Genomic DNA, 19,626 nt, shown 5'->3' on the forward strand with positions numbered 1-19,626 from the left:
AGGACATTTCATTGTCTTCCCTTTGTCCGGCCCCTGTGCATCGCTTTGAGAAGGCGTTGCATACCTTGGATTTGGTGCGGGCGCTCCGAATCTATGTGTCACGCACCGCCGCTTTTAGGCGGTGCACCTCACTTTTTGTGCTAACCACGGGTCAGCACAAGGGTCTCTTGGCTTCTAAACCGACCCTAGCTCGTTGGATTAGGTCGGCCATCTCTGATGCCTACCAGTGTTCTCAGGTGCCTCCACCACCGGGGATTAAGGCGCACTCGACCAGAGCTGTCGGTGCCTCCTGGGCTTTCAGGCACCAGGCTACGGCTCAGCAGGTTTGTCAGGCTGCCACTTGGTCTAGTCTGCACACCTTTTCGAAGCACTACCAAGTGCATGCTCATGCTTCGGCAGATGCGAGCTTGGGCAGACGCATCCTTCAGGCGGCTGTCGCCCATTTGTGAAGTTAGGTTTTGCCTAATTCTCAGTTTTGTTTATTTCCCACCCATGGACTGCTTTGAGACGTCCCATGGTCTGGGTCTCCCATAAGGAACGATGAAGAAAAAGAGAATTTTGTTTACTTACCGTAAATTCTTTTTCTTATAGTTCCGACATGGGAGACCCAGCACCCTCCCTGTTGCCTGTTGGCAGTTCTTGTTCCGTGTGTTTCACCGGCTGTTGTTGTAGACAGAGGTTCCGGTTTTTCCGAGTTTTACTCTATCTCTACTTATGGGTGGATGTCCTCCTTCAGCTTTTGTACTGAACTGGTTAGATTGTCATCCAGGGGGTGGAGCTACACGTTTTGAGTATAGTACTTTGTGTGTCCTCCGGAGGCAGTAGCTATACACCCATGGTCTGGGTCTCCCATGTCGGAACTTTAAGAAAAAGAATTTACGGTAAGTAAACAAAATTCTCTTTATTATATAAAACCAACTGAAAAAATGATTTTACACTCAGAAATGTTGGCGCCTTCTGAAAAGTCTGTACAGTAAAGGGTGCTTTAGAAGCTGCGATATTGGTAACGATATATCGTCGGGGTCACGTCGGTAGTGACACACATCCGGCGCTGTTACCAGCGCATCGCAGCGTGTGACACCAATAAGCGACGATCAACGAGCACAAATACGTGAAAAATTGTTGCTCGTTGACACGTTGCTCATTTTCTTAATATCGTTGCTGCTGCCGTTACGATGTTGTTCGTCATTCCTGCGGCATCACACATCGCTATGTGTGACATCGCAGGAGCGACGAACATCTCCTTACCTGCCTCCACCGGCAATGCGGAAGGAGGTGGGCGGGATGTTACGGCCTGCTCATCCCCGCCCCTCCGCTTCTATTGGACGGCTGCCGTGTGACGTCGCTGTGACGCCGCATGAACCACCCCCTTAGAAAGGAGGCGGTTTGCCGGCCAGAGCGACGTCGCAGAGCAGGTAAGTACGTGTGACGGGGTCTAACGAGATTGTGCGCCATGGGCAGCGATTTGCCCGTGTCGCACAACCGACGGGGGCGGGTACGCTCACTTGCGATCTTGCTAGCGAGATCGCAGCGTGTAAAGTACCCTTAAATACACTCAATACTTGGTCAGGGCTCCTTTTGCATGAATTACTGCATCAATGCGGAGTGGCATGGAGGCGATCAGCCTGTGGCACTGCTGAGGTCTTATGGAAACCCAGGTTGCTTTTATGGCAGCCTTGAGATCATCTGCATTGTTGGGTCTGATGTCTGTCATCTTCCTTTTGACAATACCCCATAGATTCTACCGCAGCAGTCCACTCCTTGTGAACCTCCCCCAAATTTTTGACTGGCCTATTCTTAACAATCCTATCAAGGCTGCGGTTATCCTAGCTGCTTGTGCACCTTTTTGTACCACACTTTTTCCTTCTTTAGTAATGACCTTTTGTGGCTTACCCTCCTTGTCGATTTTGTCAATGACTGCCTTCTGGAAATCTGTCAATTCAGCAGTCTTCCCCATTATTGTTTAGCCTACTGAACCAGACTAAGGGACCATTTTAAAAGCTTAGGAAGCCTTTGTACGTGTTTTGTAGTAATTATTCTAATTTTCTGAGATAACACAAGTATTATTTTAGCTGCTATTCTTATGAAAGAGATCTCCCACTATGGGGTTTACCACCTACATACAAGCATCATAAAATTCAGGGTAATTATTACGGTGGTTGAACGCCAGTCTTTTTAGTAAGGTTTTATCACATGATATGACCTACCGCTTGGTAAATGACCACCATGGTGATACAGTATGAATGAAGGATATGTCCAATGGAGACCAGCTTCACACAATCGTATTATTTATGGTCAATTTTTTTGTGCCTGCAAATCCAAGCCTAAATGTGAGTATAATCATCTACATAACAACAGTGCACTATTAGAGATAAGCAATCCAATTCGAAGGTATCTGGTCAAGGAGAGAAGCTCTGTGAATTGAATCTTACCAGCCGCCATCCCCAGCGCCTCCTCTAGTTTCTAGGTAGAGTGCTACGTCAATAATGCGTCACACTGCAAAAATGGCGTTGCGCTGGTTCTCCAAATCATAAGACAGTGGGATTCCAGATGGTAAGAGAAGGTTTGCATGGCTGCTATCTAGCGGCTACCGGCTAGGGAATACTGACAAGGCCGCTGGACCAGGGTTCTGTTATTTATTCACTCTTTTCTAAACATTAGCTTGCAGTTTAAACCTGACCATATGCCGACCCGACCATGTTTTGTTGGGTCATAAAGAAATAAGAAAACTAGAGAGAAAAGTAAGCTCACCATGGATTAGTCTGGTCATAATCACAGCCTACGCCTAAAGCCTGGCCAGGAAATAATACTGAAGCAATGAAGAAATCTCCAACGAGTGATGTAAAGGAATAAAATCTGTTTATTAGAAATCCATTAAAAACTTTGCACAGGTATACCGCTAGACCACAACTGGACCTACACGTTTTGGCATTTAGCCTTAATTATGGTTTAAACACTAGTTGTTCAGTAGTGACAATTCGGGTTCGCCCATCACTCTTGATAACCAAACAGTTCAATAACTGCAATTTGTTGCCACTCTTGTGTTTGTGTCTCGCGCAGAGTGATTGTGAGTGCAAAAAAGGCTTCCGAGGAGACGGCATCCAGTGCGAGCCTGTGAATACTTGCCTAGAGGAAACTGAAAGATGCCATTCTCTAGTAAGTCACATCCCCCAAAAATTATTTTACATGTGAGCTTATCATTTGGATTTAGTCATGACCATTGAGGAAGGATTCTCCAGTCGTGCTGTATGTGTGTTACCCACCAATACCATCTGTAAATAATACACGAACTGCATGTGACTTGGTTTAAAATTGGCCACAGCAGCCTTTATTACCTATTATTTACATACTAACACAAGGGGGCGCCGTCCAACGGGCGACCCCAACAAATAACAATAGGTAACACAGTAACCAATACAGTAAATATACAACCCTGAGTAGGCCCAGTCCAGGAACCACTTCTCACCCCAGTATCCCTGGCCGCAACACACCGACCCAGAGATGAGGTATTAATCACCTACGGATTAACCCCCCAACTTTGCAGAACCCCGTGCCTGCAACATCCCGGAACCTGGAGCCACCATACCAAGATGGTGTCTCTCTGTCCAGTTACCATTGCCTTCAACCGCCTCTGGACCAGACCTACCCCCCGCCACAGGACAGGGCACGTGACTCCTTACGTGGCCTGGACCCGCCACACACCAAAAGCTTGTACCACACCTCCACGCAATCACAGCGTCCACAAAACAGCACCAATAACGTTAAGATACACCCCCATCGCATCTCCAAAACCACCAGTTCAGCGTCACCAACTTTGGCGCCGCCCCCAATAAGGCTCGATTGATACTGCCTACCGCACGAGCCCCACGCCATTCCAACCTGGTCACACTATCAAAACTACCCCACGCTTAAGCCCGGGTATGTCTTCCACAATGCAACAAACCAACAACAATTTTTTTTTTTTTTTTTTTAAACATTCATAAATAACTTCTCGAGGTACCAAATCGCTGCCTACCACTTACTGGACCAGTACCATCGACCCGTCCAGACCCAACTGGCAAAATTCGGGCGAGCCTCAGACCCCCGAGTCCCCGAGAACCAACGAATGCCCAAATATCCAAATGAGGCACACCCTCACCACAAAACCCAGAGATTATAAACCCACAGATAACACCAACCTGTTACACCAACCCATTCCACTCCCAAAATTACTCAAACGCCCCCATTGGCCTTAACCCGATAACAACTGAGGCCAAACGTAACGCCGACAAACGAGAGGACTCCCACCTCCCAATACTTTTCACAACCCCTTTTCTGAGACCACCGAGGGGCCTCCGTGGCAGCCCAATCCAGAAGGAATACGACCCGTAGTATTCCAGGCGCCCAACCCCGCCACTTGCAATCAAGTCTGCAGCACTGCCACAAAATGGTACCTTAACTAACGTGACACAACAATAACCCTGGGCGTCCTCATAACATAATTCCGCACCCGGGACCGCATACAACAACACCAACCTTCACCATCCGCCTAACCTGATTCAGTGAGCGACGAAGCCGGCGCTCAACCCACTGCACCACCGCGGACACATCCTCCAACATTCAACCTCCGCTCTTAACCGTAGATGGGCTGACCAACCCCACAATCTCAAAGCCCCCCAAAAGGCTAACACGAACCGTTGTGGACAAGAGGAAACAAAACCCGCTCGTGCTCAGATGAACATAGCAACCACAAAACACTCACCAAACGCTGCCACAAAACAACGGAGACGGACCCTTGTGTCCCGCTCCCTCACACCCGTACGACAAAACCCCTTCAAGGCCTGCCGCGCACTAAGATCCTGCGAAAACATCTCTCCACATCTAATCCTCAACAAGACAGCCACAGCCGCCACCCTCTGCTCCACTGCCGACGCCGGCCTAGCAACCTGAAAACCGTTACTCACCACTGCCAACGCCGCCACCAAATACTCCACCAGGCTTTCCTCACACATGGCCCCAAACCACGTTATCCGCGCCACCCACACTTCTGGATATCAGCACCAAATAACCTCAGTCACTGAGCTCCGAGCCGCTCCCCAACACAGCCACACCAGACTCCACAAGCCCTCCGGACACACCGTGCCCACCTCGTCTGCTACCCGGCCTCAACTCTCGAAACCTGCAGAACTGGAAGGAAACAAAGCAGCTGCTATACCCTTGGCGAACCCCCAGTACTGGTTGCGCCACGCATAAAATGTTTTTTTTTTTTTTTTTTAAAAACGCATACAATTGAGAAACCAACTGCGACAAGTACGCCACCCTTGGCCCCAGGATTAGCAAACCAACTATTAATCTAATTCTCCACCAACTGATAGTCAGAATGACAGCACACCTTCCTCTCGGAAAAAACTGCCAACCTCCACAACTCGACCCCTACCACCGATTGGAAGTGCTACCCACGATGCCCAACCCGAAAACAACTGGACCCGCTGCAACCGAGTACCGCAGCCACGTTCCATCAGGTACCACCTTACCCAGCCAGAATCCGCGGCCACTAAATCGCCGTAAGAAAAACAAAAAACCTCCTACACCATCAGATCATCATTGATCTCCCTCGTGACCCACACAAATGATCCGATGGCTGCACCCTTGGCGCAGCCATCGCCAGCCGTCCAGCAGACACTCGCCCCAGCGGCGTAACTCTGCACCCGTGGTTCGACCGCCCCAGCAAAGACTGCACCGCCTGAAACCACACCGTCTTAGCTGGCCTAACTGCCTCTATCACAGCCCATAGGACCACCCCATTACCCACGAAGCCTACCTCTCTGACCATAACATCAAACTTTATCCCCCACAAACCGTATCACTGGCGTTGGACCCTCAGTCTTCGCCTGCGCCAACCGGCCCAAAAAAAAAAAAAAAGAGTATCCACCACCATCTGCAATGAAACAATCAACCCAAACGAATCATCAACCCGCCAACCCGATGGAAAGAGAATCAACCTATAATGAATGAGAGGTGTAAGCTTGGACACACCACGCACCAAACACTCCACCAAGGAATAACCGCCTCCAAAGGAACATAAAATGGGACAAAACCCATTAGCCCCCACCGATCAACATAATAATAACTCCCCTCCCCCCCGCAGCACCCGAACTGCTAGCTAGCAGGGTAGACCAGTAACAACCTAATGCCGCCTCCAAAACCGCCTTTGCCATCAATGCTCCACGGCTCACCGCCTTTACCAAATCCCACCCTCTGTCAAACGACACATAATAAACCGCCGACAATTCTGGAGCCAAGCAGGCATACACCGATGACTCCTCCAGATAAGATACGTTTTGAACAAGCCAAAATATATATATATATATATATATATATATATATATACACATATACATACACACATACGGCTCCTTTCCGGCACTGCCCCCCCAACAGAGAAACCCAATCATGACAAGGAGGGCCCCGAATGGCCCACCCATCCTGCCCAAAGCCACTTCCTGACCCCTATTTCCACCGACAACCACCAGGCGTCCCCTAGCCCTGCGCAAACTTCCAATAAGGAGGCGAAGATCCACCAATACAAATAGAAAGACACAGAATTACTATGATCTTTACCACCACCCAACACTTATGCTTAAGACAACCGTCCGCGCCAAATCTGCACCACCCATCATTCTATGCCCCCCAAACAACCCTCATTGTCCGTGTCGCCGGGGTTCCAAGCCCCGAACCGCCAACTGCCCCCCAAAAGGGGCTGACTAGGAGCCGCCATCCACTGCAGCCCTAAGGATGTGCCCGTATGATCCTACCGCATACCGGCACGCAACACCTTCCCTTGCTGAAATTACTCGGCGTACTGAAGCCAGACTAAACCGCCATATGACCTAACACGCCACCCCAAATGGATCCATATAACCAAACCATGCCGAACCAATTACCCAATTCCTTCCCCTGATACCCTTGCCAAAAACGCCAATCCCCGCAGCCACGTTGCAAATGTACGAGGGGTGAGCCTCCACCGGCGCTCCCCCCCCCTCTACTTATCCTTCCCGGAATCACTTGGCTTAACCTAATCCAGGTGCCACTGTTCCAGGGGGAGCAGCGAAATTATTTCTACACTTTCCCCCATTCAAATCTTATCCCTCACATCCTCCAGCAGGTGAGCCCCCCCCAACGGGCCTTCGAAGTACCCATACCTCTCACACTTGGCCACTGTCATCCAGACGCACCACCTCACCCCCTCTTCTTTCCTCACCACTCACTCTGTCACAGCCCTTGCCGCCTCTGCCCGAAAATGCTCCCCTGCCGCCTCATGCGCCCTCACTCTGCTTGCCGCACCTGCGCCCACTAACCACTCTCCACAACCGTATATACCACTGCAGTAAAATACCCCATGCCTGATCAAAACACAAAAACCCACTCGGCGCTGCCGTGTCCGCAGCCGCCCCCCCACCAACTGCGCCCCAACCCTGCCGAATCCACGGCCGTCTCACCCGACCGCGACCCGGCGTATCCTGGAATAAAAGTCACGCCATCCGGACATCTGATTCTTCCGTCGCTGCTTCCTCCTCCTCCTCGCTGGAGCCAACCGCCTCTGGCTCATGTAACGCAGACGCCGCCGAAGCGCTGCCACCACCACGGCCGTCCTCCTGGTACGCCGCGTGGGCACCATCCTCCAAGCTCCATCTTCTGTCCCGCGGCGACAACCCCGGAAACCGTCCCGTCCCACGGGCTGCCACCGCGGGCCTCATCTTCTGGCCCGACCCCCCCCCCCTGCTGCCTGCAAGGTCGGGGGGGTACCTGTGGCCCGACCCGCTGCCAGCAGACTCCCATCCAGAGCCGCCAGCCTTCTGCCCTCCTGGGCCCAGAAGGCATCCGTCCGCCGGGCCCTCCCCCCCCTGGGGGAGACCGCCGCTGCCGGGAGCTGCATGCCTGCTCTGGGTGACCAGGCAGGGACCGCAGGGCCCCCGCCGTCACCCCCACGTACCGACGCCTCCCGGGCATCCGTCGCACCAGGCTCGCCTGCCCTGGTGCCGGACCCCTGCTGGCTGCAGCCCCCCGGCCCCCCCCCCTCCACCCACGGTGGGGGGGGATAACGCTGGCCTCCGTCCTCGCCGGGCGCTCTCCTGGCCAGGAGCCACCGCATCCAGCCCTCCTGGGCCCGTGAAAGCCTCTGTCCGCTGGGCCCTCCCCCTCATGGGGGAGACCGCCGCGGCCGGGAGCTGCACCCTGATCTGGGTGACCAAGCAGAAACTGCAGGGCCCCTGCTGTCACCCCACTCACCGCCGCCTCCTGGGCGCCCGTCGCACCAGGCCCGCCTGCCCTGGTGCCGGACCCACCACTGGCTGCAGCTCCGCGGCCCCCCCCCCGCCGTCCGCGAGGGGTAAAGCTGGCCTCTGTCACAGCCGGGCGCTCTCCCCGTCCGGGAGCCGCCGCATCCAGCAATCCAGGCCGCGGCTCGGACCGGAAGTAGGCCGCAGACTAGCCACGCCCCCTTCCCGGTTGCCGCGGCCCGGACGGAGATTCCTCCCGCGGCCGGAGCAGCAGCTAAGTACTGCCCTGCCCCACGTCACTACCGCGGAGGGTCCCCGAAGGGGCTCTCGCATCTCCTCCTCGCTCCCCCCGCACACGGCCAGTACCTGAGAGATGAGGGAGGGGGGGGGAGGCCGCCCGCAGCTGACAGGGTAGCGAGGGGAAAGTGCCAACGGGTTAACCCCCAGCAGCCAAGACGTGGGACCGCGCTGCCAGGGGCCCGTGCACTGCCATGATGAATCCGCTGGTCCCGGATAGCAGCCATCCTGTCGCACGTCCGGATCGTTCCATATCCGGAAGTCTGGTGATGTGAGGGGCTGGGGAACCTCCATCATGACGTCCTTGTACAGATCTTTGTGTCCTTCTAAATACTCCCACTCCTCCATGGAGAAATAGAAGGTGACGTCCTGACACCTTATAGGAACCTCTCCAGTCAGATCGTTCCATATCCGGAAGTCAAGAGAGAGGGGGGTAAGTCAAGGTCCTTTACTTACACCCCTCAACTGTCCCACCTCTTCCTCCAGGGAACTCCTCCTACCCACCAATCCCTCTATTCTGCCTTATAAACAAACCATTCCTGTTTCCATTAACCCCATCACTCCTTCCCTTCCCTCTAGTCATGTCGCCCCTCCACCCTATGGGTTCCATGGCTTTCTTTCAGTAAACTATTAATCCTTTATCTATTATTGCTAGATATACAATTATTTGGCAAATGTTCATTCAGTTTTTTTATTATAGGCAAAATGTCAAAAACTATCTTCTGGTTTCTGGGAGTGTGTGTGTAAAGAAGGGTATCAAGGTGATGGAAAAGTCTGCTATGGAAGCGTAGCAGATGTAAGTATTTGTGTTTCTACAATGGGACCTCGGTCTGAGATATCAAGTTATTACTGTCATTGATCACAAGAAAAACAGTTTTTAAGTTCAGCCCAAAATATTTTTATCAAAATGACAATAATATTCTTTCCTATTATTTTTATTCTGCATCTTGTATTTTTCTCTTTTTTAAAATAAAGAGTTAACATATAGATGCAAAAAACATTTTTTTTTATATATACACTATGTAATATATCTTCTATTTGCTCTTAGGTGGTCGCATCGCTTCCAGAAGCCTCCGAATTTAATAAATTACTGAATGTAAGTTGGAGATGTTGCATTGATAATGCTATTAAAAGACCAGTAAGATGAGGCCCAGTACATACTGTACTTCCATATGTCTCCACACAGAATTCGTATATCATATGTATCGGGCTATAGGACGCACCTTACCATAAGACTCACCCCAGGGTTAGATAGTAGAGAAAGGGAAAAACATTAAAATTAATTGAAAACTGATTAGAACTTCCCTGGCAGTGTAAAGGGGTCAATATCACTAATTTCAATGCATTAAGGTAGAATTAGCAGCTTTATTGTTAGTGTTTCCCTACACCATATGTAGCTTTACAACACACATTATGTACATTTTCTCATCGCATACATATGCACATCACTGCTGCCTATACAAGAGATGCAAACTCAACTCTGCTGTACCTACGCACAAAGCTCTGCTATCTGCTACTTGCCCACAAACATAGCTCCACCACACACACACATAGACACACACACACACACACACATAGACACACACACACACACATAGACACACATACACACATATCTCTGCTCTACAAACAACTCTGCTACAAGTGCATACACACAGCTTTGCTACATATACACACACAACTTTGCACCATTAACACTTACAGCTTTGCTACATCTACACATCTACACACACAGCACTGCCTTAACAACACACGAACACATCACTGCTTAAGTCTCCACACTAACATATTTTGCACGTCTTAAGGCATGTGACCTGAAAGGTCTATCATCTAATCAGGACCATAAGGGCTAAGCCACACGGCGAGAAAATCGGTGCGAGTGGCGTGCGATAAAACATCGCATTCCACTCGGACCAATTCTAGCCTGTGTGTCAGCACACATGGGCGATTATTTTCTCAGCCCTAATCGGACCGAGAAAACAATCGCAGCATGCTGCGATTGTAATCCGAGACTCTTTCTCTCGCACCCATTCAAGTGAATGGGGCGAGAGAAAAATCGCACTGCACTCGCAGTACACCGGTGTACTGCCAGTGCAATGCGAGAATGGCTATAGCTGACTACGCAGGAGAGAGGGAGAGAAATCCCTCCCTCCCCTCCTGAGTGCCGGCCCGCCCCCCGCAGCTGAGGTCTGCTCGCACGAACGGACCTCAGTTGCAAGGACACACGCATGACACTCGGCTCTGCTGTACTGCCAGCACGAGCCGAGTCTCATGCAAGGGGATCGCAGTAGTCCCCGTGTGGCCCCAGCCTAACTGAGCAGCTTTAGTGACATGAAAGTCCAGATAGCTGTTTCTTCTGCCTGCACCAAGAGTTCAGACTGATTGGGGCTGGAATAGCGAGAATTGTGCATAGTTTTCCTAATGATCGCGAGCAATGCTATGTCAATGTTCTCTTGGACCATATACGTAATCTGCCTCACAACTATAAAATGCACATAACGATTTTTCTTTGTAAAAAATGCTTCTTATAGTCCAAAAAATGTTATTTCTATAAGAAAAAATAAAAGTGTGTCTGTCTAATGTAATATTATGGGGATATTTTCCAAACGAAACATAGCTTCTAGGGTGAAATATGGTGCCTCAAAGAAGCATACAAAGTACCAAAGAAAATGCTATATGTTCCCTTAAGGGGGCTTTACACTCTACAACATCACTAATGCGATCTCGTTGGGGTCACGGAATTTGTGACACACATCCGGTCGCTTTAGCGATGCCGTTGCGTGTGACACCTATGCGCGATTTTGCATCGTTGCAAAAACGTGCAAAATCGCTCATCGGTGACATGGGGGTCCATTCTCAAAAATCGTTACTGCAGCAGTAACGAGGTTGTTCCTCTTTCCTGCGGCAGCACACATCGCTCCGTGTGACACCGCAGGAACAAGGAACCTCTCCTTACCTGCCTCCCAGCCGCTATGCGGAAGGAAGAAGGTGGGCGGGATGTTACGTCCCACTTATCTCCGCTTCTAATAGGCGGTGGTTCAGTGACGCAGCTGTGACGTCGCTGTGACGCTAAATGAACCGCCCCCTTAGAAAGGAGGCGGTTCGCCGGTCACAGCGACGTCGCCGGGCAGGTAAGTAGTGTGACGGGTCTGGGCAATGTTGTGCAGCACGGGCAGCGATTTGCCCATGTCGCACAACAGATGGGGGCGGGTACCCACGCTAGCGATATCGGGGACCAATATCGCAGCATGTAAAGCGGCCTTTAGGCCTCACTCCCACTGAGTGCAGTGCAGTATTAAATTGCATTGCACTCGCACCATTGTTACTCAATATGGCCTGAAACACACTTCCGCATAAAAAACGTGCGTGTCTCATGTTCCGATTTTCGGGTCCGTGTTTTATGGGCGTTTCTCTGGTACGTGTGACATCCGTGTGATGGCGTATGCTTGCCGTGTGTGCGTGTGGACTATCCGTGTATGCGTACGTGTAATGTCTGTGTGGTGTCCGTATGTGTTGATCTGTGTGTGTTGTAAAATGTCGTTGCTACATACCCGCTGACAGTCGACACATACAGATACGAGCGATGAGAATGAACTCGGGTGAACCTCACCTGAATTCATTGTCATACCACGGCTCTGTCTGTGTGTGGCGTCCTGATTAGTGGACATCCGTGATGGAATCACCGGTGTCCGCTAATCTCCTGAGTAACTGAAGTTAGCGGCGACATTAGCGCTGCCGTCACTCAGGTTACCCGCGGCTAGCTGGAGTCACCCACCCGACACCACAACTCACCTGTGACTTCTTCGCTGATCACGCAACTCACTTCAGTCACTTGGGTGACTCGCTGTCACAGGTGGAGGATCCAGTGGTGGCCGCGAGTAACCTGAATGATGTCATCGGTGATCGCGTGGCTCACTACAGTTGCTGCTTGGAGGTGATAGAGAGCAGTCATTGTGAGTGGCCGCTCCTGTCACCTTCATGTAGCAGAGCTGAGAGCGTCGTGGTGGGACATCCATGGATTACGGCAGACCTGGATGGGTTTTTTTGTTTTATTAAATTGGTGAACGAGGGTGTTTGTTTGTTTTATTTATTGTAAATAAAGGATTTTTTTAATGTGTGTGTTTATTTAATTTTAATAACAGGTTGAACATGGAAGTTATCTTGGGGAGACGGCTGCCATGTTTAACCTAGGACTTAGTGGCAGCTATGGGCTGCTGCCATTAACTCCTTATTACCCCAATTGCCACCGCACCAGGGCAATTCGGGAAGAGTCGGGTAGAGTCCTGGAAATGTCGCATCTAATGGATGCGGCTTTTCCGGGCGGCTGCTGGCTGATATTGTTAGGGTGGTGGGCTCCCATAACATGGGGATCACCATCCTGAGAATACCAGCCTTCAGCCGTGTGACTTTACCATGGCTGGTATCAAAATTGGGGGGTACCGCATACCAGTTTTTTAATTATTTATTTATTTATTTATTTTATGGCACAATATAGACACGCCCACCGGCTGCTGTGATTGGTTGCAGTAAGACAGCTGTCACTCAGCGAGGGGGCGTGTCTGTCTGCAACCAATCATAGGCGCCGGTTGGCGGGGGAAGCAAGGAATAGTAGATTGAATAATGAGCGGCCGGCATTTTCAAAATAGTTAAAGCCACCGTATCTTTTGCACAGCTGTTCTTCGCCGCGCTGGTGATCGGGGATGCGTAAGTATGAGACAGGGGGAGATATAGACCGACAAAGGGATAATTACTGACAACCACAGAAGAAAAGGGAGATTGACTGACAACCACATAAAAAATAGATTGACCCACATCGCTCACTAAAAACGCACATCGACGGTACGTCTAGCACACGGACATGCTACGTGTGCCGTCCGTGCAGGCATGCACCCATTGACTTTAGCAAAGCCGTGCCTGCGTGATGCCGGCGAACAACGGACATGTCGAGCGTATTGGAAAACGCACACACGTACAAACGACACGGACACACGTTCCGTGTGTTTTTACGTGTGTCTTCCTGCTACCATAGGGTAGCATTGGACTATGTGTCTCCGTGCCACTAGTACGTGCAAAAATGTACCAAACACGTACCGGTGGCACGGATGCGTGTCGGAGGCCTAAGGCAGTGTTGATCTGCAACTTTTCCTCAGCTGTTTTCGGCCTGAGGAGCAAATAGCAGCATGTTGCGCATGGCTGCATATTTCACGCGAGACTCGCCAATGCAAGTCAAAGGGTGCAAGAAAAAAATGGATGACACACGACACGACGCATGCCATCCGATTTTTACCGATACATTACTCTTCTTTAGCATAGAACACTGTAAATGGTCCTGTAACTGTTTGGAAAAATAAAATGCATTGCATACGGATAGTGTAGAATACATTGTAGACGTACAATAGTGTTAGAAGGGAGGCCACAGAGCAGGAGGTTACAATAGTCCAGGAGGGAGATAATAAGGGCATGCACTAGGGTTTTTGCAGCTTCTTGGGAAAAGAATGTACGAATCTGGGAAATATTTTTGAGTTGGAGGCGGCAGGAGGTGAAGAGGGCTTGGCTGTGTGGCTTGAAAGAGACAGCAGAGTCTAGAGCAGGGGTCTCAAACTCGGCTGTTTGTATGGGCCGCACAGAGGAAAAAAAATAATTTGGGGGGCCGCATTCTTTGCAGGACAAAGTGACATTTTTATTGGTACCATATATAATATATTTTATTGTTTTTTACACACCTTGGGATCACTGATTTTGAACATTTTCACTTGTTCATTATAGCAAACGTGCGCATTCTTTGTTTAAATATAAACATTTTTTTTTTATATATATATATATTTTATTCCTTTCTTGTAACTAATAGTCTTACAATTAGCACTATATAGAAATATGCTCATTCTTGTCCCCATCCTAAAGTAATGTTCCCATCCTTGTCCCCATTTTGTAGTAATGTGTTCATCCTTGTCCCCATCCTATAGTAATGTCCCCAATCTATAGTAATGTGTCCATCCTTGTCCCCCATCTTATAGTAATGTTCCCCATCCTTGTCCCCTTGTAGCAATGTCCCCATCCTATAGTACTGTCCCCATTCTATAGTAATGTGCCCATCCTTTAGTAATGTGCCACCCTATAGTAATGTCCCCGGCATTATCCCTATTCTATAGTAATGTTTCCCATCCTTGTCCCCTTGTAGTAATGTCCCTATCCTACAGTAATGTGCCCACCTTGTCCCCATCCTGTAGTAATGTCCCCATCCTATAGTACTGTGCCCACCTTGTCCCCATCCTATAGTAATGTCCCCAGCCTTGTCCACATTCTATAGTCATGTGCCCATCCTAGTCCCTATCCTATAGTAATGTCCCCATACTATAGTATTGTGCCCATCCTTGTAATGGCCCAATCCTATAGTAATGTCCCCAGCCTTATCCCCATCCCATAGTAATGTGCGCACTTTGTCCCCATCCTGTAGTAATGGGTCAGCAGCTCCACTCACCTTCCACAGACTCCGGAGTGGAGCTGAGGGGAGTGGTCTGCGGCCCTAGATCCACAGTGAATGGAGAGATCGGTCACAAGGCCGGTCTCTCCAATCAGAGCTCGGGGCGGGTGAAACACAGCCAATGATCAGTGCTACAGCTGCACTGATCTTGGCTGGATTTCAATGTTTCAGCGATTTTTAATGGCTGAAACATTAGTGGCTGTGATTGGCTGAGCGGCGTTCGTCAGCCAATTGCAGCCTCCGTAGGTCCGGGGAGGAGACACCACCCCTCCTGAGGTCCCCTCCTCCCCGAATCTAAGGTATTTGCAGCGATCGTAGCCACCGGGGCTGCATTTTCGCCATGACGTACTGGGTACGTCATGGGTCCTTAAGTACCAGGGAGCCATAACGTACCCAGTACGTCATATGTTGCTAAGGGGTTAACGTCCAACACACACACACCATTCTTCTCACCTGTCCCGTGCTCCCTCAGCTGCCTCATCTTTGCTTCGTGCGGCCCCCAGGGCCGTGCCCCCGTTCACTATCGCGGCAGGTGCAGTGTCACTGTCAGTGATTTATGTGAGATGATTGTATTGCCGGCGCGAGAGCGCAGCACCGACAACACATTCATCTGACATACAGTGCAGACAGTGGCTGCGGCCCCTGCACCGGCCGCAATAGTGAACAGGGGCACGGGCCTGGGGGCCGCACGAACTACCCTGAGGGGCCACATGCGGCCCGCGGGCCGCGTGTTTGAGACCCCTGGTCTAGAGTCACTCCCAGGCAGTAAGCACGTGGGACTGTGGAGAGTGAGCAGCCATTGACTTTGATGGATAAGTCAGGTGGGGGGTTGAGTGAGGAGGACGAAAGATGATGAATTCTGTTTTGTCCATGTTCAGTTTTAGGAATCGAGCAGAGAAAAAGGTTGAAATAGCAGTCAGATATTGTGGGATTCTAGTTAGTAGGGAGGTGATACCAGGTCCAGAGAGGTAGATCTGGGTATCATCAGCGTAGAGGCGATACTGAAAGCCGTGGGACTCTATGAGCTGTCCCAGGCCAAAGGTGTAGATGGAGTGGTCCTAGAACTGAACCTTGTGGGACACTGACAGATAGGGGGCGAGATGAGAAGTTGGTGTGAGAGTCAGAGACGCATCAAACACATGAGGCATAAATGTTCATTTCTCTGTATATAATAGTATTAAGCCTCATTAGAGATGTAACATTTCATGAAAAGCTGTTTCACATTCAGTCACTTCAATTTCAGGATCCCAATACAAAAGCCTTGGTTTCTCAATCTGCAAACATCACTTTGTTTGTCCCATCTCGACGGGCATTTGACACTATGAAAAAGGAGGATAAGATTTACTGGACGAAAAAAGAAAACGCACCGATATTACTAAAGTAAGTAAATAACTCCGTTCTTATTTTCAGTATCTGCGTCACACCAATTTTTTCTAAATGACATTTTTTAATTAAACTTTATTGTATTTCAAATGGTCTAATTTTATATTTTTTTTTTCTAGTATTTCCAACACTTGTAAAAAGTCCATTCATTTTAAAGTCTCATAGCATCGTCTATGTGGAAAATACAAAAAATAAATTGCTATAACATGCAATGTTTTTGAAATAATACAATTGAACTCGAAAACGCTCCAAAAATACACAACAAATTGTTGGGAGTTAGATTTTCACAGCAGAAGGTAGATGATACAACTTGACCTTTAGAGAGAATCTGTCAGCAGGTTTTTGCTATGCAATCTGACAGCAGCATGATGTAGGGACAGACACTTATTTCCCAAGGTTGTGTCATCTAATTTACTGGGTGCAACGATTATGATAGAATCACAGGGGGTTTTTTTGCTGCAGAGTACTGAAATATAGAGGATAGATCATATTTATTTGGACAACAGAATGTAGTCTATTAATTTTATGATACTTTTCACCTCCTCATACAGAGTAAAAGATAAAACAATTCTGCAATACTTGAATTGTTACTTATTTGTGTCATACCTGCAACACTTGTGACAGTAAGGCGGGCTTTGCACGTTGCGACATCGCAAGCCGATGCTGCGATGCCGCACGCGATAGTCCCCGCCCCCGTCGCAGGTACGATATCCCTGTGATAGCTGCCGTAGCGAACATTATCACTACGGCAGCTTCACATGGACTCACCTGTCCTGGGACGTCGATCCCGGTGACCCGCCTCCTTATTAATGGGGCGGGTCATTTGGCGTCACAGCGACGTCACACGGCAGGCAGCCAATAGGAGCGGAGGGGCGGAGATGAGCGGGATGCAAACATCCCGCCCACCTCCTTCCTTCCGCATATCCTACGGAAGCCGCGGTGACGCCGGTAGGAGATGATCCTCGCTCCTGCGACTTCACACACAGCGATGTGTGCTGCCGCAGGAGCGAGGAACATCATCGGACCGTCGCGTTAGCGTAATTATGGATTACGCCAACGCTGCACCTATGATACGATTACGACGCTTTTGCGCTCGTTAATCGTATCATCAAACCTTTACACACTACGATGTCGCATGCAATGCCGGAAGTACGTTATTTTCAATTTGACCCCACCGACATCGCACCTGCAATGTCGTAGTGTGCAAAGCCCGCCTAAGTGCTTAGGTTGACAAGACAATATTGTGGATATTTTCATAAACTGACCAGATATTTCATAGTAGATTTGTGCTGAGTAGTGTAGAGGTTCAAAGACATTGATATCACAACAGAAGAAAATAAGGTTGTCTCCACCACCTTGTACTGATCTCTTTAGGTTCCATATATTAACTCATCTGGTAATTACTGGTGATAATTATTGTGCTACTTTTAACTACTTGATAATTATATATTACTAGGCTTTGCACTTACAAAAAATTTTTAATGACAATATATTGTGACGCCCTGGCAAAACCAGGTCGTCACAAAAGAGTTAATCCTCCTTGTTACCACCAGAAACCCACACTCAGACATAACACACAGCAATTAAACCCTAGCCACCCCCTCATGATAATAGGGACACACCAGTGGGCGGGATCAGGCGGTTGTGAACACCTATCTAGGTGTCCTGAGGTGTCAGAGGCGGGAACACAGTGGATCAGTTTTGACAGTTGACGTGTGAGGAGCAAAGTGTGCAGAGTAGTCAGGGGTAGGAGCCCTTGGACTAACCGGCTAGGTGGCAGATGGTGAACAGGGCCACAGGCGACGGAGATCCGGTCCTAAAGTAGAGACCTAAAGTGGACCGGGGCAGGGTCGTAGCTGACCGGTGCCGACAGCGGGAATCCGGTCCGGAGGCCGTGCACAGTCTGGGTGCCTGGACTCTAGGACGAGGACGGTTGCAAGCCCCCTTGTTAATTAACCAGCCGGGGACAAGGTTCCAGACTTTGCCCCATTAACCGCCCAGATAGAGCGAAACAGAAGCCCAACGCGGGTAATAGGGTGTCCGCCAGAACCCACTGAAATCCCAAGGGTCAGCTTTCGCGGGCCACAGCTCCCAACACACATATAACCGGGAGTGGACTTCTCCGTTCCAAGCGAAGTCGTCCAAAAAGGAAAGACAAATACAAAGTGCAAAGGGATACCTGTTCATCAATCTGGGTGCGGGACCCGAATGCACCCTCCTAAGGCAGTCGGCCACTGGCAACTTGGTTTACTACTAGACTTGTGTGAAATTACTGAACTGTTAGTACACCTTCGTCCCGCGGTCCAGCCTGGCGCATCACCTCCTGCAGCCATCACTCCCGTGTTTGATCATCAGGCCCCAGGACTACACCTCCCCTACCCGTGGAGGGGATCCCATCTTGCTGCCCGGCTCCATCAGCCCCGGGCGCCATATCACCAGGCAGCGGCGGTGCCACCATCCCTCACTGCAAGCCACGGGTGGCGTCACAGACACAACACCTCCCTTGTAAATATCTCCCTTTCCGACGGTTGTGAGGACGGGCGGCCGTGCAATCCCGGGTCTGGTCACCACTCGAGTCGCTGCAGCGAACCCGGATCCGAGCAGGCCCCCCGAGAGAAGCGGCAACAACCCGAACCTGGCATCATAAACAGGATTCCTACCCCATCTGTAGACTTGGATGACGTGCGCCTTCTTTTGAATTGTAGACCGTGAACTGTTGGAAAATTTTCAACTGCCGCTATCTTGCCCGCCAACTTTGGCGCCAAAACAACATCGCTGTCATCTTCTTCCCTGAGAAAAGGACGCAAAGTTAAAGCCCCGCCCCCTAAGATCGCGGGCGGAAGCCGGTGACTCCCAAGACAGGAAGCGCAAAGGATAGTGGGTCCCGCGAGACTGCTGTCGAAAAACCAAGGGGGAAGGTGGAGGAGCGGCATGTGATCCGAGAAGATAAAGGGCAGGGACACCAGGACTTTGCCAAATCCCATTCCTGGACACAAGAGTGACAGGATGTCTCAGCGGTCTGGCAACCAGCTTGTGGAGGGTCCCGTTCCCGGGACCGCCGACTAGATTGAGGAGCAGATGGAGAAGATGTGCCGAAGAATTCAGGCCCAGGCACATTTCATCCTGACGAGGTGGACAACCGAAATGAAGGGCCTAGCTGCAGCTGTCTGGGCACACGAGATGGAGATGGCCTCAGAGGAGCGGGTA

The 19,626-nt window shown here is 50.1% G+C and overlaps 1 protein-coding gene across 1 annotated transcript in view; it reads left to right on the plus strand.

Annotated features, from left to right (window-relative positions):
* Positions 1 to 19,626, plus strand: part of STAB2 (stabilin 2) — a 273,355-nt gene that overhangs the window by 136,220 nt on the left and 117,509 nt on the right. Inside the window, exons 26-29 of the mRNA XM_075344716.1 lie at positions 3,061 to 3,156; positions 9,256 to 9,351; positions 9,604 to 9,651; positions 16,280 to 16,416. Coding sequence (XP_075200831.1) covers positions 3,061 to 3,156; positions 9,256 to 9,351; positions 9,604 to 9,651; positions 16,280 to 16,416 — 377 coding nt within the window. The remainder of the gene's footprint in view (positions 1 to 3,060; positions 3,157 to 9,255; positions 9,352 to 9,603; positions 9,652 to 16,279; positions 16,417 to 19,626) is intronic.

Source organism: Anomaloglossus baeobatrachus, chromosome 4, assembly GCF_048569485.1.
Source record: "Anomaloglossus baeobatrachus isolate aAnoBae1 chromosome 4, aAnoBae1.hap1, whole genome shotgun sequence".
Classification (NCBI taxonomy): Eukaryota; Metazoa; Chordata; class Amphibia; order Anura; family Aromobatidae; genus Anomaloglossus; species Anomaloglossus baeobatrachus.